Source organism: Equus przewalskii, chromosome 21, assembly GCF_037783145.1.
Source record: "Equus przewalskii isolate Varuska chromosome 21, EquPr2, whole genome shotgun sequence".
In the NCBI taxonomy this organism is placed as follows: Eukaryota; Metazoa; Chordata; class Mammalia; order Perissodactyla; family Equidae; genus Equus; species Equus przewalskii.
Window position 1 is genome coordinate 31,952,524 of NC_091851.1, and position 24,025 is coordinate 31,976,548.

The window sequence follows — 24,025 nt, forward strand, 5'->3', positions numbered from 1 at the left end:
ATGCCAGGTACTGTTTTAGGTACTTCAGATGTAGCTGTAAAGAAGATCCCTAACCTTGACAAGTTTACTTTTTAGCAGGTGAGTTCTATGAGTTAAATGCAAACTCATCGGTCACTGAAAACTCACGTAGTCTATTATTGATTATTATAGGACTTAGAACATAATCTTATGATTTTATATGGTCATATCAGGTCATATCTGTGGGCTAACTGATGCTAAGAGTTACTCCTGACTATCATTGTACCTCAGCCATCAAAGGGAACCTCTCCAACCTTCATTCATTGAAACGAATTGTTTTCACCTATTGTTTTCCAGGCATGGCATAAGGCACCGGGTTTTCCGGTGGTGAGTAATATATATGTATGGGTCACACCTTCATGACACTTACTATATAGGGAGACTCATTTACAAATAAATATGTAATACTCATGAATTGTGATACACGTTAATCAGGAAATGGAAGCAGTGATAGAGAATAATGGTGAGTGGGTGGATTCTTACTTTAAGACTGTTGGGGAGGGCCTTTCTGAGGAGGTGGCATGCATGTTGATACCTGTAGTATGAGAATGAGCTGGTCATGAAAGAGCAGGTGGAAGAGCTCTCTGGTAACCAAGAACTCCATGTGCACTGAGCCTGAGGCAGGAAGGAACTTGACATGTTGGAGGACATCAAAGAAGGCCAGTGAGACTTGAGAGAGAAAGAGAATGCAAGGTACAAAGTCTTCGAGACCTAAGTTAAGCTTGGATTTAATGTGAAAGACAAAATCACTACAGCAAATGTGATAAAACTTTGGGAGACATTAAGGAAAACCTAAATATAGAGAGATTTAATATCATAAAGATGTCAATTACCCCCCATGTTGTTCTGTACATTCAGTGCAATTCTAATCAAAACTACAACAGAGGTTTTCATTAAATTTGATAAATGGATTGTAAAATGAAAGAGCCAAGGGCAAGAATAACTAAGATATTTCTGAAGAAGGATGAAGAGGAGGGATCTGCTGTGTTATAGATTAGGATTATCTATGAAGCTATAATAATTGTGACTGTGTGTGGTGGTGATGCATGGTGGCCAGAGGAACAGAGAGCTCAGAAACAAATGAATGCATATAAGGAATTTTGGCATATGTCAGATATGGCCTGGTAGATCAAGAAAAAGAAGAACTATTATTAAAAGGACCTCCGAAAAGTGTTTATCCATACAGGGAAAAAAACTTTCACACCTCATCTCACACATAGACAAAAAATAACCAAGGACTTAAATGTAGTGAACAAAAATATACCACTTTTGGGAATCATCTTTCTCACTTTTGTTTAGAGAAGAGTTTCTTAATGACACAGAATGTGCTAACTACATAAGCAAAGACTGATGAAATTGGCTATATTATAATTAAGGGATTTTGTTATCAAAAGATACCATACAGCAAATAAAAATGGCAAGTTACACATATAAGTGACAAGATACTATGAAAAATATATAGAGAACTACTAATAGCAATAAGAAAAGGATAGATAGATACTTTTCCAGTAGAAAAATGAGTAAAACATATGAATAGGCCCTGCAAAAAAAGAAATACAAATGAGTAACAAATATATGAAAAGACAGTCAACCTTATTAACAATTGAGGGAATACAAAGCAAGACAACAAGGAGATGCCATTTTATACCTATTTAACGGGCCAAAATTAAGTATCCCCACAATACCAAATATTGGAGAAAATTTGGAATCATAGGCACTAATACTTTGGTGGCATGAGTGTAAATCAGTGACATTAGTTTGGTAAATAGTTTGGTATTTATTTTTGTAAAGTCGAACATTCATTTACCAAATGACCTAGTTTCTGGATATAACCTCAAGAAAAAATCTTGCACATATGCCATAGGAGATATGTACAAGGATGCTCATATCATCACTGTTGATAAAGGCAACATCCTGCAAGCAACCCCCAACATCTATCAAAGGCTAATGCACTGGATAAATGGATAAAGGATAAATGCATTGTAATATCTTCATGCAATGGAATATTATGCAGCAGTCAAGATGCACATACTACAGATGAGAGATAACTGTTAGCAATGTAATATGGAATAAAAATGTTCCAAAAGATTATATACAACTTAAAATCCTTCATTAAATTTAGAATAAAAGTAAAATAATATGTCTTGAAGGAATGCATACAGGTAGTAAAACTTCATAACAAGGAATCATATACAAGATTCAGGATAGCAGGACGAGTCAGTAGGTTGGGATGGGAGAAGCTCATAAGTAGACACAAAATATTGTCAAAGTTTTGGTTGTCCTGATAGCTGGTGTGTTATTGCAAAAATGAAACAATGAATTAATACAAAAGAGGGTCATGCACAGACCAATGAGGAAAGTGTTTCATGAAACTAGGAGTAAGATTAATTCAATGTGGGGTACCTGAGTGGTAGGTGAGAGCAGGAAGTGCCCTTTGAAACTATCTGGTCCAATCCTTTCAGGTCATAGATGTAGAAACCAAGGCCCAGGTAGGGAAAGGGACTCACTCAAGCACATTACTTGGCAATGAACACTAAATGTCAATCTTACTTTTCCTAATTGCGTAATTGATTATTTGACTTGCAATGGACTATTTGACTTGCAATGATACACGTATGCTAAAAACATAAATAAAATAAAAGAGAACTCAAGAAAGCGACAGCCATTTTTATGAGAAATGTTTTGAAGGGCTCTGAAGAAGATCTGGTGTGTATGTAAGTACATATGTATGTATGTGTGTGTGCATGCATGTACGTATTGAGTCCATAATGATGTATGCCCAGGCCCTGTAGTTGGGAGTAAATTTTAAGGAGCAACTTTTCTCCTGGTAAAGAGTGAAGAAGAATTTAAAGAAAAGTGGCCATTGGCTCAGAGTGAGGAGAGGAAAGCCACCTGCCATCTCCTAAGGCCAATGAAAGGATAATCTCTGAATCACAAATCTGAATTTCGGCCACCAGAGACTTCAGAATGAAGACCCCAAATGTCCTGATGATCAACAAAAAACTCACAACTACCCTTTATTTGGGTCCCAAATACAGAGCTGTTCTGACCAAAACAGGAATGAAGAGCCAGCCAGTTAAAAGCAGCAAGTCCACGCCGCGTGCCCAGTCCAGGTGGAATTCCAACAGCAGTAACAAGGTACAACATCTGAGATAAAAAGAGAACAACTTGTGATGTTTAAAGAGACATTCAGCAGCTTAAACACCGCCTCTGGGCACAGCTTATTGAAAGGACCGTGAAGCCAGAGAGAGGGTTCCATCTCTAGCCATGTGGCTGTGCATACAGGTGGTTCCTTTACAAAGGCCTCTGGGTGCACAGAACATCAAAACGCAGTTTCCCTCCCTTGAAAGGAAGACGAAGGAGAGCCCATGCTGTGCCAAATGCAGAACTAACTTCATTTGCTTCCCTCCTCTCTCCTAGGACAACTGTAAATGCGCAGGATTAAATTTAACCTGGAGACTTTTTTTAATTCAAAATTTTCCTTTAGCAAAAGCTCTAGAGAAGAATTATGGTGGAAGTTCATATAAAACAGGTGGGAGCCTATTGAAATAACAGGAATTTTCTCCCATGACATTCCCATGGCATGGATTTGAGGTGACCTGGTTCCTCCAGTCCAGGAGAAAATAGACATAGCCCTGTGTTTCCAATATCTCCTATAGTTAACTCTCCAAAAAAATAGAGCACTTCTGAGGATACAGCTGAGAATATGGGTATAATCCAAGGGGGAAGGCTTCACACACATGCTGACAAATACATAAATCCATATGTGCATACACGTGCCAGTGTACAACTACATAAACTCACAAACATACATGCTTATGCATACACACACACCAAGAAAAAACATAATTAACCACATGCGCACACCGCAGGAATATTTTCTATGCAACAAGCGCTACTGTTTTCCTACAGCTGAACTGAATGATTAATGTTTATTGTGAAAACCTTCTTATTGCCAGGAGAACATGATTTGCCGTTCTTTAGGTAACAAATGCTATGCATCTGTTGATTCCTACTCTCACGTTACCTGGCTCCATCACAGATATCTCTGTTGTAACAACAAAAAAGAAACACCCTGAGGCAAATATATAGGCATTCTTGATATTCCACAAGTGGATGACAGGCAGCTCTAATGGTCCCACTTACATAAATGCAACTTACTCACTTCAGAACACAACTTCCTTTCCTTCCAGATTCGGTGCCAGAAAGCATTCTTTTTAACCTGAAGCTGTTTCTACTGAAACACCTGTCAACCTGCCTGTCAGCCCAGCAGAACTGTGTATGGCATCTACCCAGGGATGCTTGAATTTTTCAATTCTCTGGAAGAGAAACATCCTATGGAGGTTGAGTGATGGGCCGAGGGTTAGAAAAAATGGCTCCTAGACATCCCAGGGCCCTGACTTTTAAGATTTAGGGAAGGCCTCTGGGCAAATCTATTAAGTTTTGTGTATGTGTATGTCTTTTTTAATCTCACAGATAAACAACAGAACTAACTTCTACTATACAGGAGAGAGAAAAAGATTTATAAGCTAGGGTCTATGGTAGGCTCAGACATCAGAGTTGCAAGATGCCAGTAGTAAAATGCAAAGGGATATTGACAGAATGACAAGGCCCTGTGCGCATTCAATTACTCTACAAACTGTTTGGTTAGCAACCTTAAGGAGAAAAGGCCAATGCTTCTTGAATATGAGCCTCAAAAAATTAGTACCTAGCACCTGCCTGTGCATGAGGGAGTTGGCTGTAGTGTAACATCAGATAGAGTTGGATTCTGGCAGAGTGGGAATGAAGCCGGGGTCAAGAGTGTGTTTACTTAGCAGCTATTTGGCTAGGATAACCCATCAGAGTAGACTGATCAGATTCATTTTACGCAGCGCTTCCTCCCAAACCTGGATGTACATGAGAATCTTGCAAGGGACTTAGAAAAAAACCCACATTGATAGAACCTCTCCCCCAGAGACTCTGATTTATTTGGACTGCAGTGAGGCCCAGGCATCCATCCATCCATCCATTTATGTATCTACCTACCTATATATTTGTCTACATTTTGGGGGCTCTCAAGGTATATTCCAATGTTCAACCAGGTTTGCAAATGCTAAATTACTTAAACAAAACTTCTGCCGTTACTCCTTGGTAAAGTAAAGCATGAATCCACACAGTCACTCAAGGAATATTTATTGAGCATATACTATGTGCAAGCTACTATTTTTCACCTTTAGGACACACTGAAAAGAAAAACAAATATGGCCTGTATTAGGTCCAAGAGCCAAGTTTGTCAGACCAGAGAAGTAGGGAAAAGCCAATGTCACAGTTCAAGTCTGAAGGTCGTCTCAGGTAGAATTCCCTCTTGCTCAAGGGAGCTCAGTCTTTTGTTCCATTCAGACCATCAACTGATTGGATGAGGCCCCTCCACATATGGAGGGCAATCTGCTTTCCTCCAAATCCATTTAAACGTTAATCTCATCCAAAAACGCCATCACAGAAACATCCAGAATAATGTCTGACCTCATATCTGGGCACCACGGCCCAGCCAAGTAGAGACATAAAATAATGATCCTATATCCCATAGCATTACGGGACTAAGGATCCAATAGGGCACTGGATGATACTAAAGCCCACCAACAAAATAAGCGCATGTTGCGAAAATGGTATGAAAGTGCTAGATAAAGTCAACAGCCACAGGAAAAAACCTCGTGGAGGTGAAGAATAGGAAGGAGCAAGCAATGAGAAGTATTAAGGGAAAACTGTTATAGGCAGAAAGAATTATGTTCACAAAGCCACAGGAGCTGCAAAGAACTGGGTGAGCTTGAGAAAACGCTAGAAGGCTAGAGGGGTTGGTACACAGGAAGCAATGAGAAGGACAGGAGATGAAGTTAGAAAGACAGGCAGGGGCCAGGTCATTCAGAGCCCTAAAGTTTAGATAAAGCCCAAGTCGGGAAGCAACACCATTGGACGTACTTTTTCTTTTTTTTAGGAAGATTAGCCCTGAGCTAACTGCTGCCAATCCTCCTCCTTTTGCTGAGGAAAATTGCCTCTGAGCTAACATCTGTGCCTATCTTCCTCTGCTGTATATGTGGGACACTTACCACAGCATGGTGTGCCAAGCGGTGCCATGTCCACACCCAGGATCCAAACCGGCAAACCACGGGATGCCGAGAAGTGGAACGTGCGCGCTTAACTGCTGCGCCGCCAGGCCGCCCCTGGATGTACCTTTTAAGATGCTCTGTCTGGCTGCAGCATGGAGAGGCACAATAGAGGAAGTCTGGATGGGGGATGGGCAGGAAAGGTCCTGAAATGGGTCCAGACATCAGATGTACGCTCAGAACAGGATGGTGGTGAAGATGGGGCCATCTAACCTAACCTGTGACCTAACCTGTGTCTATTTCAGCAGGAGAAACAATTGAATTTTCTAGAGCATTAGATGTGTAGTAGGTGGGGCAGAATGGATCATTCTCACATTTCCGGTTTAAACAATTCAAAAGAAACAAGAACTTTTTCCTAGTTAACAGCCTGGCTCAAGTTATACCCAATAGCCACTTGTGTTATGCAAATTGTGTATACTAATTAACATAGATACAGTTTGAATTATGCAAATTCTTGCTTCGGGCTGTATTAGTCACTCCCTGCTACCCATGGAGACCACATCCCATCCTCCCCACTGCTCCTCTGTGGACTAGAGCCATGAGTGTGCCTGGGATGAGTGAGCCCTGAGTGGCCATTATATTCAACTCTAAGGACAAGACGAAGGGGTGTCCCAACATCCAAACTTAGCCAGGCACCTCCTGAGTGTCTCTCTTTGAGAGCTTGCTCATGAGCTCATCCAGGCAGCTGTCCCCCCTCCCCCCGCCCCACCAGTGGGTATCTGCACCAGTCCTGTGCAGAACTCCTGTGTGTCTCAAAAGATGTGCCCAGCCTTCTTGCAGTGCACTCTGATGGAATGTTGATTCCTGGGTCCTGTGCTTCTGATTCAGATTAAATCCAACCATCTGTATGCTGGAACAATATTGACAACCCTCTGACCCATCGCACCTATTAAAGGCACTCCCACACACGAACGAGCGCCTGGTTTTATTGAAGCAAAGTCTGTGTTTTATTTAACTCTGGACGCCAGGCGCCTAGAATAACTTGCAAGATAAATGTCAATCAACTCTAGCATAATCAAGACACCCATTCTTGCCTCATTAGGGTCCTCTCATTCCCTTTAAGCTTCTCAGATTTATACACTGTAATTAGAAACTTGGTGATTTTGACTGCTAAACAGAAAGGCTTACTGGGAAGCTTCCTATGTCTGAATTTTAAATATTTTCACACTTCGTTAACCCAGTTGCTGGTGTAACATCCTCTGGCTCAATTCCTTCACACTGTGCGATTTTTATTTTTGGACAGAGATGAGAACAATTAATTGAATTGAAACACATATTGATTACTGTTTTTCATGGACTCGGAACAGCTTGTCTATGAATGATTTTATCGAGGAGTTTTTAGACAACTCTTTGGCTGGATTGTCTCCCCTGTGACCTCATATTCGGGCTGTAAGTGCCAGTCTGCAGTTGGGATGGTCTGTTTGTTGGTGAGCTGTGTTGTTCACAAGATCTGAATCAGAACAGGAGAGTCCACACCAACCTTCTTCACATACAGGCCCTGACTGGGGAGCCCTGATATCTCCTTCAAAGCCAAGCAGGGCTCTGGAAAAGTCTACAGGAACGGCATGATTTCCACATCCCTGTGAAAAGGCTCAGCTGGTTGGACCCCATGTGAGCAGAGACAATCCTCCTTTCATTCACTGGCCATGTTATTCATCCAAGGACTGCAGTGTTTGCATCAAGCAGAGCTTTCCAGATCCAGATTAGGAAATTCTAGAATGTCTCTTAGACCAGTGGTTCTCACAGTTTAATGAGCACGTGAATCATCTGGAGATCTGGATAGAACACAGACTCTGATTCAGTGGGTCTGGTCTGGGGCCTGCAATTCTGCATGTCTGACATGCTCCCAGGTGATGTTGATCCGTGGGCTGGTGGGCATGAAGCCTCTGACGCTACCTCTCTCTACACACTATCTGTCACTCTGTTAGGAAGTGTCACAAAGTGCATTCTGCATTCCCTCTAAAGTGCAAATCCCTGAAGATCTGAGGCCCTGGTCTAATTCATCCTAATACTTCCTGTCGCAGTGGAGGTGAGCTGGCCTCAGTGGGCTCTCATGAGCATTCTGAGCTCCCACTGCAGTGGGCAGGGAGAGAGGTCATGGCTGCTGGAGAATTAAGCCATTTCACAGCCTTGGGGTGGCATCGTGGTCAAGGCTAGACTCCCATCCCTTAGGGAAGGGAGGCCCAGGATCTAACAGTCCCTAGTGCCAGGGGGCCCATCAAGATAAGAACTCCTGACTGAAAGGAAGGTGTCAAAGTCAGAGTTAGCAGCAGGAAAGAGGCAGATGTGACAAAGTTTTCATATCTTCTACCCGGGTACAAGATTTTCCAATAAATAGCTGAGCACTCGTTGCAATATCATAGATGATAGAAGTGTCCTTGTCTTTGTTACATTTCCCAGATGTCCCCAAGATGTTTGTATACCCACAGCCCATTAGCCACACAACAGCCAGGTGATCTTTTAATAACATAAATCTAATTCCTTCATTCCTCTGCTTAAAGTGCTCCAAGGGCTTTCCATTCTTCCTAGGATAGAACACAAACTCTAGGAGTCCTGCCTAACCTGACCTGCCCACCCACTTCCCCCATGGTCTCCCCACTGTCCTCCAGGCTCACAAAGCTTCATCACTCTGGCCTCCTTGCTATTTGTCAAACGTGTCAAAGTCATTCCCATCCCAGGGGCTTTGCACTAGCTGTTTTTCTTCAGGTGTCATCACTGCTTTACCTTCGAAGCCTCTGGTCACAGGAAAGGTTTTCACAGCAAAGCAACTCCAAACCCTCTGATTTTGTGGGTTTGACATGGATTTGTTTTTCTCTTGATTCTTACCTAGTTGAAGCATGGGACAGTCTGACACCTTCATGTTACAAAGAGGGGACTGAAGCCAGAGACAGAATGAGACTTCAAGCCGCTCAGATTTTGGGGGGCAGAATTGTCAAGGACAGACCCAGGGGTTGTAACTTGGACTCATGGGGAAGGAAATTTAATCTTAACATTCTACATACTACTTGGACCTGCTGCATTTAACAATATTTACAATATTTTGTCATAATGCTCCTCCCTCTTTTTTTTTGGATTTTGTCTTTGCTGAGTCCAAGGTTGTACATAGGAAGCTACAGACAATCCTGGATTTCTCTTCCATTTGTGTTACCTTATTTTTCTTGGTCACAAAATACACTTTTTGAGACCAGAAGAGGGTGATTTGTAATTTATGGATTTCTCTCTAGGAATTACAACCAGAACCTAATTTAAAAAATCCAATTGGTTTCATCTAATTAAATTTGGAAATTGCCTCATAAACACATATTCTGTTATAAATGTCTTTAAAAGCAAAGTCTCCTGCTTACTGTCTGGGGCAGAATTGGGTTGAGAGCAGCGTGGAGGGGACGTCCTGTCTCTGCTCAGGAGGACACACTCTCTTGTCAAGTGCTCAAACTTTCTAAAGGGTAATGTGGTCTAGAGCGGTGCTCCTCAAACATTAATGCCCATATGAATCACCCAGGGATCTTGTTAAAATGGGGACTCTGATTCAGGCGGTCTGGCGGGTCTTGAGATGCTGTATTTCTATTCAGATCCCAGGTAATGTTGATGCTGCTGGTCCACGGACCACACTGCGTAAGGGGCAAGACATCCACACTTATATTCAGGACTCATGAATTGGCCATATTGGCTGGATCACCTTCGTCTTTTCACTTCATCACTCTGAGTCTTAATTTCCTCATTTTTATGTAATGATAAGAGCTAACATTTATTAATGCTATTTCTAAATGCCAAATACAGTACTAAACATATATTTATGTTTATAAATAAATTTAAATGAGAGGTTACATAATATACCCAAGGTTACACAGCAAGAAAGTGGCAGAGCTGGGATTCAGAACTAAGCTGTCTGATCTCAAAAGTCAACATTCTTAACTTCTGAGGCCTTGCCAGCATGTGATACACATGGTGTCACAGCCATGTTTATGGCCTAAGTCCACAACCTTAGCTCCCTTCACAGCTTCATCCAAGGATTTTGACATGTTCCCAGAAGGCATCCTCAAATGCCCACAAGTAAATCAGTCAATTTCAGCTTTCTAGCTCTGGGTCTCTGTCATCAGAACCCAAGTAGCAGCCAAGAAGCTACTTGAAGATGTCTCACCATAGCTGTTTCCAGTAGAATCCATCCTGGGAATGCCAACATCCCTGGCATCTGGTCTTCGAAAATCCACAAGGCACTGAGTTCACATAAAAGTGAGAAGAAAGGTGCATTGTCCCAATCTGTGCCCACCTTTGCACCCAGAGCTCCAGAGTATGTATCATATAACAATGCCTCAACTTCAGGAAGCTATTGCTCAAACAGGGTGTCTAACTCACACTTGCGTTTGCATCCTTGTTCTCTCTATATTTCTTTTTGCTTATCCTGGAATAGCAGTCAAGAGTTTCCTCTCCCAGTCCAGTGCATAATCCTGTTAGAGGAAGAGGTATATTGATCCCCAGGAAGACGTCTGTGCCCACATGTGACTCTGCCTGCAAAATGGCCTAGATTAGTGGTTTCCAAGAGCAGGTAGGTACAAGGACCAGGGTCTTTTCAAGACAAGTTGTCATCAACTCAAGGCAAAATGAATAAACATAAGGAGGCTGTCATGAGTTATTCATAAGTCTACATTTCAATTTGAAGGAATGCCTTTTATTCTGAAATTTTGTCCTAGCTACATTTTTGAAATTATGTCTTTTATGAAATGATGCTAATAAAAGATAGTGAAGTATTCCATGTTGGTTCCCTCAAACCTTTTGCAGTATTACTGGCCTGTGAATTCCAAAGTTCTTGAATATCTGACATAGAGAGCCATTTATATAACAGTACCAAACAACCAAACTCTCTAAATTCTGAGTCCTTTCCCTCTGCTTTACAAAGAACAGGTTGCCGCACACAATAGATCTTGATTTCATTTGTGTGTGTATAATTGTGGCCTCTGCTTTACAAAGAACAGCATGTAGCTTTGAAATGATTGTTTCAGTTGAGTTTCCAGCCCCTCACTTCCCTGAAAAGGTTTTGAAAACATCCTAGACAAGGTCTATCAGTATGAGTACCATCCTTCCTCTAGCAGCATCCTCGAGAAAGAAGCTTCTCCCAACCCTGTGGCCCAAGATGGCTCATAAATGGTGGGGTTGGATGTCTGCTCCCTCCTTCCATGTGCTGACCCTAAGAGCTTCACCAAGCTCCCTACAATTTCTAAAATGGAGATGCTAGCTCTTCTGAGGAAGGCTGGATCTAGTGACAAGGCGTTTTCTGAAGGTAATTTCTCAAAGACTTTGTACATGATGCATAGTTTTCTCCTTCCTCAGAGAGCTCTGAGGTCCATCCAGGTCTCTCTATAGAGCTTCTGTGTCCATCAGATTAACCATGAATGTTGTTCTCTCCTCAAGTACTCCTTGACTTTCTTCCCAGAGCTCATCCTCCCTTATGGCAGAGATGTTCTTCCCCAAGCCTACCCTCCATAGGTGTACGTGTCTCCATGAGCGCTCTGTGTCTTAAGTTCCTCCATGGGGTTGTCGTGCATTTCAGCCTGGAAATGTTTGTATCCTCTCCCCCTCAGACTCCCTAGAGGAACCCTGAAGCGGTGATTACCACCCCCATTTTACAGATGAGGAAACTGAGGCTTGGAGAGAGGAAGAACTTGCCAAAAGTCATTTGAGACTATGGTAGAACTACTAAGATGCTAGATTCCATTTGTCCAGCTTTGGCTTCCATGCCCTTCCCATGCATTGCTGTGTTTTTATATTGTAGCCTATATCTCAATCTCCTGGTGTCTCAGGTTATAAGGGGTGAAAGGAGAGTAAATCTTGTTCACATCCCAATGCTAGAATTTAGTGATGTCAGCCTTATTGTTCTTCTGTTTGTTTGGTTTTGTTTTGCAATGAATTAGAGCAATTTGTTCTAATTTCGCAAGTTTTCAGGAAGCCACGTTGTGTTGGCTTGATGGGTGTATTCCCGCCTGAGGATATGATAAGGCTCTGCTAATCCTGGGAGGGGAGCTTTTGATTCCATCACCTAGGTGACAAAAACAGATGCCTTGGCCACAGTATGAGCACCTCTTATACTGCGAGAGTACCTCTCGTGCTGCAACGTGAGAGCTCAAGGATCATGTACCCCCAGAGTAGAGAATGACACTGGGATTCTTTTGGAAGCCCAGGGCCTGATATGGGTAGGATGAGCATCATGTGAGAATTGCAGTTTTCCAGATGAACTGTAACTACTGTTTGCCAGGCCTGGGTCTTCGCAGGCAAACTGGGGTAATCTGACTCCCTGAGTCCTGACCCCTTTGCTGAAGAGATCAAAAGTCACCTCAGTGCATGGCATGTCCAATTGTCTTTGTCACTGGGGCCATGAAGACACCTCAACAGTACATGCTTATGTTTTCCTCTCACTGTATTGTCAGAAACCTTTTGGTAAGTTGAGTCTCACTCACCTCCATGTCCTCAATAGAGCTTTGCACACAGTAGGTATTCACCAACTTCCAGCTGAAGTCAATTGAAAAAGCCGAGGCAGCTGATACAGCAAAAGGGACCACCTTACCTCATAGAGTGTGATGACCCCATTGGTCTCATTGGGAGGTTTCCACTGGATGTAGATCTTCTCCTCAAAGGGCCCCCCTTGGATGGATTCTAGAGGAACAGCTCCTGGAACTACAGAAGGGAAAAGTTAGGAACTTAATGGTACCTTCTATCTCATTTCTCCAGCTCCATTGACCTAGAATAGGAGCCGGAGAAGTCTTCCTATAAAGGATCAAATAATAAACATTTTAGGCTCTATGGGCCATACAGTCCCTGTAGCAGTTACTCAACTTTGTGCTTGTAGCACAAAACAGTCGTAGACAATCAGTAAATGAATGGGTGAGGCCGCATTCTGATAAAACTTAATTTCTAAAAACAGGCAATAGGCTGGAGTTGACCCATGGGCCGTAGTTTGCTAACCCCTCTCCTGGAAGGCCAATGGCTTTTCATTTGCAGGCTGAGCAAGTTTGTTCTTGAACTAAACCTGACCAAGGTAGGGAGGGCATCAGTAGGCCCCAGACCTGCCAGCAGGTGGGATTTTGGAAGTAGCTTCTTTCCTTGGGATCGCTATTTGAAGAAAGAAAAGTGAGTTTCGCTATCGTTTTCCTAACCCTTCCAACATTTTTCCAGCTACAGGAAGTGCTCCCTCAGTTTCCTAATTCCTGAATACAGCAGGTACAATATGCCTTGAAACCTCAATCCAATTAGAAGCAGCTTGCCTCACTCCAAGAAAGCAGCTAGTTCGTCTCACTGCTGAGTTGCCAATGCCTGGCACATGGTAGACCTTTAATAACCATTTGCTGTTTGGGCAAATAGGTGAATAAATGACCTACGCCAGCATTTTGCCCTAATGAGCAAAACCCTTCCTGGACTGCTTCTATACCCAGGTCAGTCTTCCTGCCAGCATCCTCCTGCTGGATTCCACCATCATTATGACAGTCTGGAGGATGCTGAACCATACAATGAATGATTCCCCAGACTTCCAGTTATAACCTTCTAAAAAATCATGAATTCATGTAAATCGTTACCTGATCTATTTATATTTTGGCATTAGAAAAGCAGGTATTTTTACTAAGCGCTTACTCTTTGACCAGAATTTTACATACATTACCTCATCTAAGTGACAGAACAGCTCTGCCCAGTATGTATTTTCTCCATTGAGCTGATAGAGAACCGAGGCTAAGAGAATTAAATAACTTGCTCAAGGTCATATGGCTCTTAAGTTGTAAAGAGGGAGCTGAACACCTGTCTGTGAGCTTCAAAGCATATACTCTTAATCATCACACTATGCCTCTCTAGATTTAGCCGTGACCATATGTTGGAATCAGTTCCCTATTGTTAAATTAAAACATATTTAGTTTTTGTCATTATGGACATGATACACAGAATCTGTTGAATATTAAGACTATACAAAAAGGTTAAAAAAAGAAAACAAAATCATTCATAATCCCCATAACTGCAGATATTTTTCCCGTATTTTTATGCCTATGCATATGTATATTTTAATTTTAAAAAGTAAACTCCTACTGTGTATGTTGTGTTGTGACCTTCTTTTATCGCTAAATAAATCACAGATTAAAAAAAAAATCCTTAAGTGCTCTTTGGGGCCATGCATTTTAATGGCTGCTCAGAGAAGGATACGACCCATTACAGTCACCAATCCTTTATTATTGGGCATTAAAGTTGGCTTGAATTCTTTACGATTATAAGTAACACTGCAATGAGCATTCTTATAAATAAGTATTTGCATGCAACTCTGCTGATGTCCCTAAGATAAATTCTTGGAAATTAATTTATTGGGCCAAAGTAGATGAACTACTTTACTTTTAATGCTTTTGACACATATTACTAGATTGTCTTCCAGAAAGTTTCTACCATTCTTGGCTCCCCAACAGAAGAATATGCCTATTTCTAATCCTTGCCAACACTGACTATTTAAAAAATTAAGTGTACGTGTGTGTATCTTTTTTAAAATGCTGGAGAGTGCAGATTTGTTTCTCTGTTTAATTGGCCATTTGCATCGATTCTTTTATGAACATGCTCTCTATACCCTGTGCTCATTTTCCTGTATGGCTCTTCATTTTTGCTCATCGTTGTCTTACGGGTTTGTAATTATAATCTGTTTTTAAGGACATAGCTTTTTTGCATAGGTTACAAAAATTTTTGCCAGTTTTTTCATTTGCTTTTTAAATCTTTTAGGTGTGTAGGAGCTTCTAAGTAGTCAGATCTCTTATTGCTTCTCCTTATCCACTAATTGTTTCCACAAATATTTGTTGAATATTTAATATGACCAAGGGACTGTGGTGGACACGAGGGGTACACCAGTGACAGAGAAAGATATAGTCAAATTCTTGATAAAGCTTGTATTCTGGAAAGGGAGACAGACATTAAATAAATAATTACACTCCTAATTAATCTTCTTAAGTTGTTATCAGGACTTTGAGGTAAAGGCACAAGGTGTTGGGAGAATTATAACAAGTAGAAAAAATCTAGTCTGGCAAGTCAGGATAATACGTGGAAAATAAGTGAGAGTTGATGGATAAATAGAAGTTCCTAGGGCAAAAGGGTGGAGAATGGATGTTGAAGTGTGATGAACACCATTGTGAGGGCCAGAGGGGAAGCAGAAATGCCACCCTGGGGAGAAAAGATGGTAGCTTGGACTAGGGCAATGGTAGTAGAGAAGAGAGCAGGCTGTGTAGGAGATTTGAGGGTGCCAAACTAACATGATTTGGTGGTGATGGATAAGGGTGAAGGGGGGAAGAGATGTGTCAGGGAAGCTCCCAGATCTTCTGTTTTATACAACTGGGGTGGATCAGAGAGTTGTTCACAGAGAGGGAGCCTAGAAGAGGACTAGTTTTGGAAAGGAAGCTGGTGAGCTCAGTTTTTGCCATACTTCATTTGAAGTGTGTGTCAGACACCCAAGTGGCGATGTTGAGTAGTAACTGGATATATGAGACTGGGATCAATGTTTAGAAATTGAAACCATGGGCAGGGAATAGATCTTGTAGCAAGAGTGTAGAGGGGAACAAAAAAAGCAGGTCTAGGGGCCGTCCCCCCGGCCGAGTGGTTGGCTCCACTTTGGCGGCCCGGGGTTTCGCTGGTTTGGATCCTGAGTGTAGACATGGCACCACTCATTGGGCCACACTGGGGCAGTATCCCACGTGCCACAACTAGAAGGACCCACAACTGGAGGGATTTGGGGAGAAAACACAGAAAAAAAAGCAGGTCTAGGACGAAAACAAGAGGAACTCCAATCTTAACAATTAGGATAAAACAAGGAAATGGAGAAACTGGGAGGCCATGTTCAGAGAAACAACCAGAAAACCAAAAAAGTGAGCTGTGATTGAAGCAGACAAGGGAGGATCAAGAAGGGACTGCTTAACAGCAACAGATGTGGCTGAGTAGTCAAGTAATATGCAACCTTATGTCTCCCCATTGAATTTAGTGTCTTCAAGGTCACTTGTGACCCGAGCAAGAGTAATTTAGGGAGAACGTTGGTGTCACAAGTCATCCTGCAGTGGGTGGGGATGAGAGTGGAAGGGGAGCGATTGTGCTGAGACAAGTAAACTATTTTGGCTGTGAAAGGGAGGGGAATGCAAGAAGAAGCAGGGATGACACATGGAACCTAAGTAGTGCCCTCTCCCAAAGACGGGAAAAATCTAAAACTGAAGTAAGAGGTAGAAAGGTGGGAAAGAGAGAGAGAATAACTGACATTGGCAGGGTCCTTAAAAGGCAGGAGCAGGGCAGGTGGAAAGAAAATACTTTCCCCTCTGTAAGATAGGAGAGGAAAGAAACGTGCAGATGATCTGGAGGGGGAGTTGAGCTGTCCTAATGCCTCCATTTTCTTGAGAAGAGAGGGTAAAACCATCTACCAAAAGTGCAGTGGAGGAGGAGTTTCCTCGGGAATTTGGGAAGAGTAGAGAAGGTTTATTCACTGAGAAGTGGAACGCAAGCTGAATACAGAGATGCTGACACTTTAATCCATCTGGAATCTATCTTACATATTGTACAAAGTAGAAATCTAACTATAGTTCTTTACAGTTTTCTTAAGACAATCAATTGACTAAGTCAGAACTTCCTCCAGTGATTTAAAATGCCATTTTATTACCATGTTAAATTATTATACATCCTGGCATATGTTGTGTGGCTTTCTGTTCTATTTCATTGAGTCATAACTTCTACTCTGACAGTATCTCTCTGTTGTGTTGATATAACATGCTCTGATAGTCAATAGAACAAGTCTTTTTCTTTTATTGTTCTTCATTTGCAAAGTTTTCTGGGCTATCACTATTCTTTTATTCTTACAGAAGAAATTTGGAATAATTTTATGAAACTTCAAAAATGTGCCACCAAAATTTTTATTTCAGTTGCATTCTTCACTTCTTTGGGGGGCAAATGACACCTTTTTATAATGCGTACTCCTACCAGTAATACTGTATAATCTTTATTTATTAATGTTTCTTTTTAGCTCCCTCAGTTGAAAAAGATATTTTTTTAAAATTTCTTACAAATTGTATTCCTAGGACTTCCTTACTTTTGCTCATATTATTTTTGCATTATATTAAAAAGTTTCTCTTATAAAACATATAAGACAAAAGTATATGTAATAAATGCACAGCTTAAAGAATAATTATGAAATGAACACACATATACCCGCTATCCACTCTCAGAGATAAAACATCACTGTATCATTGAAGCATCGTGTGTGACCACACTGTTGACTTCTTCTCTCTTCCCTCACCAAAAAAAAAAAAATCGTATACTATCCCGAATTTTATATTTATATTTATATATATTCTCTTTATATTTATTTGGAGTTATAAATATATACATTTATCCCAAGACAAAATACCATTTAGTTTTTCCTGGTTTTCTTTACATATACATGGAATTGTGTGTTTGTATTGTGCAATTTGCATGTGTCACTCAACATTGTTTTGAGATTCATCCATGTTGACACATGTAGTTGTATTTCATTCATCTCCATTTTATGAATATAGTCTTATTTATTTTACCATCTACTATAGATATACATTAAAGCTGTTTCCCAGTGGGGCTATCTTAGAGCACTGCTCCTATGAATATTTTTGTACATTCACTTGAACATATACAAGATTTCATTAAGGTACACGTAGGAATGGGATTGGTAGACTAAGGGCATATATATCTTCAGTTCTATGAGCAATGCCAAATTAATTTCAAAAGTGGTGATAGCAATTTATACTCCCTTCAGCAACGTTCTAAAGGTTCCCACATCTCTACATCCTTACAAACACGTGGTATTGTCAGGTTTGTAAATTCCAGATGATCCAGTAAGTGTGCAATGATCCTTCATTGAGGTTTAATTTGCTGTTACCTATTTGCTAAAGAGGCTGAGCATCTTCTACTGTTTCTTGGGCATTATTGTCCTTTTCTTATTGATTTGTAGAAGTTCTTTGCATATCTTTGTTATTGATCCTTTCATTGGCTATATGTGTTATAAAAATCTCTCAGTTTGTGTCTTCCTTTTCTTTTTATATCACCTTTGGATAAATACACAGTTCTTAAACTTGTAGTCAAATCTATCAGAGTTTTTCTTTTTTTGCATGGGAGAAAGAAAGACTTAATAACTTAATTGTGGTAATCATTTCACAATGTATATGTATATCAAATCATCATGTTGTACATCTTAAATATACAGTTTTATTTATCAATAAAGCTGGGGGGAAAAAAAGACTTAGTGGCGGATCCTGTTGGTGCCCCACCCATATACTAACCCTTCAGTAAAACACTTGCTGCTCTACTGAAGGCTGTGAAAGCAAACCTGGTCTCCACACAGAGCAAGCAAGAAGTGCCAGAGTTAATGCCCCAAAACTCCTTCAAGTAATGAAAGACAATGAAAAGAAAGGTGATGGATGAATATCCTAGTCCTTATCACTCGGTTGCATTCACTCTGAGACATTTTCTATTAATACTTCTCAAACTAGCTCAAATACTGAAATCTTAGTTATTTCCAACCCACTGTGGATCAATATTATCATAAAGTACAAAAAAAATGAGTAATAGGAAAGTAAACTCAAAAAGTAAAAGTGAAATAAAAAAACAGAAAATGCAAGCTCCTCTCTTTTAAAGACTTATTCTCTGTTTCTGTAATTATCTTGTCATGGACCAGAAAGACTTCCTGAGTCTATGCTGGTCCCTGGATCACATTCGGAGTGGCACTGTTCTAAAACCCAGTTATTCACATGGTAATTTTCTTGATAACACACCTTGTATTGGCATCTTCCCCTTCCCTGACTCTCTTCCTCACTTCCTTATCAGTGTGGCCTGGACCATCTCCTAAACAAACTACTTGCATGTGAATGCTTATCTCAGGGCCAGATAAACTCAAACAAAAATAATAAATGCAAACAAAATATTAGCAAATTTAGTATTTAGATGCCTCTTATTCTTCTTTAAGAAATCCTTTCTCTACCCTGAGGTCATAAGAATATTCTCTTAGATTTTCTTCAAACGGTTTTAAAGTTATGCCTTTTATAAAATGTCTTCAACTCATCTGCAATTGTGCTTTCATGTATAGTGTGAGGTAGGGATCCAGTTTCAATTCTTCCTCCCCATCCCAGTACCACTTAATGAAAGAAAATTTTATTGACTCAAGTGATCTGCCATGCTGCCTTTGCCTTCCATCACATTTCCACAGATGTACAGGTCTATTTCTACGTTGTCTCTATTTTGTTCAATAGTTCTATTAGACTATCCCTGTGTCAATACCACAATACCACTATCTTAGCTATTCTTGCCTTTTTTCCTTGCATGTACACTTTACGACTAGCTTGTAAATTTTCACAAAATGTCTGATTTTTATATCAAAACTGCATGAATTATAGATCAATTGGGAGATAATTTATGTCTTTATATATTATGTCTTTATAATATTGAGTTTTCCAATTCATAAACATGGCATATCTCTTATTTAGATCTTTAATGTTTTTCAGTGCCTCATACATTTATAAATACTGTACATCTTGAAAACTTTTGTTACATTTAGTCCTAAATACTATATATTTTTGTTGCTATTGTAAATAGCATATTTTTAAAAACTACCACATTCTTGCTAGGTGACTGGAAATGAAATTGACTTTTTAATGTTGACTTCTTTGGCAAACACGCTATATTCTCTTATTAATTCTAATAATTTGTGTCCAAATTTCTTTGGATTATCTAAGAAAATAACCATAGCATGTGCAGTGAATAGCAGTTTTGTTCTTTTCTAATCTATATAACTCTTTATTTAATTTTCTTGTCTTCAACCAGAGCCACCAGTACAATATTTGGTAGAGAGAATGATAAGCATCTGTGTTTTTTCCAATTTTAAAGAAAATGATTTTATTATTTCATCCTTGAGAATGGTGTTTTCAGGTTTCTTATAGTTACTCTTTATCAGGATAAGAAGATCTTTTTCATTCCTGGTATACAAGGACAATTTCTTTTTAAATCATGATGAGCTTTAAGCAATGCTTTTTCTGCATCTATTGTAGTCACGATATGTTTTTGTCCCTCTCTTAGTTTGTTAATGTAGTGAATTACATTAATGGATTTGCTACTGTTGGACTAGTATTGATTTCCTGAAATAAACTATTTTTTTTCATAACTATATACAGTGCCGGACTGTTTGCTAATATTTTGTTTGGGATATTTGTATCTAATTATCCTTTTCCTCATAGTAAGCCTTTCTGGTTTTGATATCAAGGTTACACTGGAGGCACAAAATGAGAAGAGGCGTGTTCCTTCTGTTTCTGCTCTCTGAAAGTGCAGATGTAAGACTGGGGTTACCAGTGCCTTGAGTGTTTGTCTGACTGCATTTGTAAGACCATCTGGGACTGGTGTTTTCTTTGTCGGAAAAGTTTAAATTACCGATTCTATTTCTCTAATTGTTGTAGAATCATATGGTTTTCTTCTTTGAGTCATGCTTTTAAATTTATATTTCACTAGGAATTTTTCTGTATCCCCTAAATGTCAAATTTATTGGTATAAAAGGACATTTAGTATCCTCATATTTTCCTTTCTATTGTGAAATAACCACCATACAAGTGTATAAAACAGACATCTCATTAATTTATTAATAGTCAACCTCATACCCTCCAAAGGTAACCACTTTCTTAACTTCATAATAATCATGACCTTGTTCTTCATTATAGTTTTTACTCCTTAAATACTATAAATACTATAGGGTTTATTATTAAATAAAAATAATAAATATAATAAACAGTGCTAAACACTTTTACAAATATCTACCTGGGAGAACTAATGTCTTCACGTTATTAACTTCCATTCCATGAATATGTTCCATCTCAGGGTTTATTTATCTGTCCTGTTGAGAATGCAGATTAGCGTCTGGTTCTGTTTTTAAATCTTGTTTCTTGCCGTGATGCTTAGAGGACATTTGCTTTGCACTATCAGATTACTCCCCTTCAATAAGAATGGAAACCTGGTTTCATCTGGTAAACTTTCTTTATGCAACTTTACAAGAGATGGTACGGGGTGGTCTAATTTGGTGGGTCAAAATGTGTTCTGTTAATGATTACATGAGTCCCTGTTTTAAACATTTCTAACCCAGAGGGAAAGGAAATGATTAAATATACTCATCCATTACTTGGCCAGATGAGGAGTCTGCTTGGCTGCGAGTGGGGGTTGGCGAAGAGGAAGGTTAGGGAAAGGAAATAACTAGGCAGCAGAAAGCTTCTTTTTGGTGAGCGGACTTTTTTGCTGTTTTGGGGGGCAGCCTGAAGTTACCTGGAACAATGTCCCTTTCTTTTTTTTATTATTATTTATTTATTTTTTATTGCAGTAACATTGGATTATAACATTATATAGCTTTCAGATGTACATCATAATATATTTCAAATTCTGTGTAGATTACATCATGTTCACCACCCAAAAACCAATTATAGTCCATCCCCTCACATGTGAGCCTAATCACCCCTTTTGCCCTCCCTCAACCCCGCCTCCCCTATGGGAACCACCAATCCAATTTCTGTTGCTATATGTTTGTTTGTCGTTGTTTTTATCTTCTACTTATTAGTGAGATCATATGGTATTTGACTTTCTCCCTCTGACTTATTTCACTTAGCATGATACCCTCAAGTTCCATCCATGTTGTCACAAATGGCTGGATTTCATCATTTCTTATGGCTGAGTAGCATTCCATTATGTATATATACATCTTCTTTATCCATTCGTCCCTTGATGGGCACCTACGTTGCTTCCAAGTCTTGGCTATTGTGAATAATGCTGCAATGAACATAGGGGTGCATGTATCTTTATGCATTTGTGTTTTCAAGTTCTTTGGATAAATACTTAGCAGTGGAATAGCTGGATCATATGGTAGATCTATTCTTAATTTTCTGGGGATACTCCATACTGCTTTCCATAGAGGCTGTACCAGTTTGCACTCCCACCAGCAGTGTATGAGGGTTCCCTTCTCTCCACATCCTCTCCAACACTTGTTGTTTCCTGTCTTGTTAATTATAGCCATTCTGCCCAGAGTGAGGTGATACCTCATTGTAGTTTTGACTTGCATTTCCCTGATAGCTAATGATGTTGAACATCTTTTCATGGGCCTGTTGGTGGTCGTATATCTTCTTTGGAGACATCTCTGTTCAGATCTTTTGCCCATTTTTTAATTGGGTTGTTGGTATTTTTGTTGTTGAGATGTACGAGTTCTTTGTATATTTTGGATATTAACCCCTTATCTGATATACGGTTTGCAAAAATCTTCTCCCAATTGTTAGGTTGTCTTTTTGTTTTGTTGATGGTTTCCTTTGCTGTGCAAAAGCTTTTTAGTTTGATGTAGTCCCAACAATGTCCCTTTCTTTAACTGGATTGTCTCTTCCTAAGGAGAATCTTTCATTAACTCCCTCTCCTTTCCTTATTTATATCCTTATTTATTCACATGTAGGCTTGGAGTGAGAGCTCTCTTCTGCTCTGAGGACTGGCATATAAAGAAGCCCACAACATTGAGATCTCCCCATCCTCCACTCCCATCCACCAGCTCCATGGCCCACCCTTGCCTTCAGCCCTCGTCAGTCATATACATATTGAAGGATGAGCAAAGAGAATGTGTCGATAGACAGGATCTTTGGAGAGAGCAGGGCTGCTGCTTCGCACAAAGCAAGGGGGCACCAATCATAGAGAATACAGGGTGAAGGGTGTTCCCTGGAGTTGTACAATGCAGGAACTTGGGAGTGATAAAAGTGAGGAATCACGGTGTTTGACTCAAGCCACTAGTAAACTGGAGTCGCCATTAACAGAGATGGAGAAGGCTGTGGGAAGAATGAGATTGGCGGTGCTTGAGGAATGATGAGGAGGTCAGCTCCGGATCTGTTTAATTCCAGAGGCCATTAGCCATCCAGGTGGAGAGGTTGAATGGGCAGTGTGACTCTGGAGGGCAACAGAGAGTCTTGCCTGGAAATATCAATTGGGGAAATCTTTAGCATATGGATGGATTCTAAAGCCAAGAGACTGGAGGAAATAATTAGGGGAATGAGTGTGGATCAAGGGTCAGCAAACTATGGCTTCAGCCAAATCCAACCAGCTGCTTGTTTTGTAAATAAAATTTTACTGGAACACTACTGCTCTCATTCACTTATAGGATCAGAGTGAGAGGTTTGAAATCGAGATTATAGACGTACTATAGGTTATTTTAATATAGTCCCTTGCCCAAGACTAACAGAAATTTTGCACAGATTCCTGATTTGGTTTTTCCTAGTTATACACCCTTGATTAAAAATCTGTCTGCCGTGTCTGATATTGGCCACACATCACTTAGTATTGATCTTGACAGAAAGAAAGTTAAGTGCTTTACATATAGTAGACTTTCATGTGTACACTTTCAAGAGGCCAGTGGGATTGTCATCCCCATTTTACAGATGGGGGCACCCAAGTGTACAGAATGCAAGTAATTTAACCAAGGTTGCATAACAAAGTAGTGAATGGAGCCTGGACAGAGCTCAGATCCTTCTGTCTCCAAAGTATTTTCTGAATCACTTCCTTCTTCTATCACCTGGTGGACGTGTGGGTTCAGAAAGGCTGAAGGGCAGTCACGCCACCTGTTAGTGGCAAAGCCAGCATGTCTTAGCCCCGGGTCAATGTTCTTTTTACCACACCACATAACCACTTCACAGGTCAAGAAGTCCTTTTCAATGAAGCAAACTAATTTTCTTTTGATTCATCCGGGTTTTGCTTTGTTTTTTTTTCCTCTCTCTCATTGTGAAAAGACTTCTGGGGGAAAGATTCCTTTTTTGCCTTATCTTCTAATTCTGTGTCACTTTACCCTTCATTTTTCTTTATAATTC

The 24,025-nt window shown here is 40.2% G+C and overlaps 1 protein-coding gene across 17 annotated transcripts in view; it reads right to left on the reverse strand.

Moving 5' to 3' along the window:
- The window catches only part of PTPRT (protein tyrosine phosphatase receptor type T), a 1,018,757-nt gene that overhangs the window by 341,238 nt on the left and 653,494 nt on the right, over window positions 1-24,025 (reverse strand). For all 17 annotated transcript variants that reach the window (XM_070589264.1, XM_070589262.1, XM_070589256.1 and 14 more), the window contains one exon: window positions 12,715-12,824. In XM_070589264.1, the coding sequence (XP_070445365.1) occupies window positions 12,715-12,824 (110 nt within the window). The remainder of the gene's footprint in view (window positions 1-12,714; window positions 12,825-24,025) is intronic.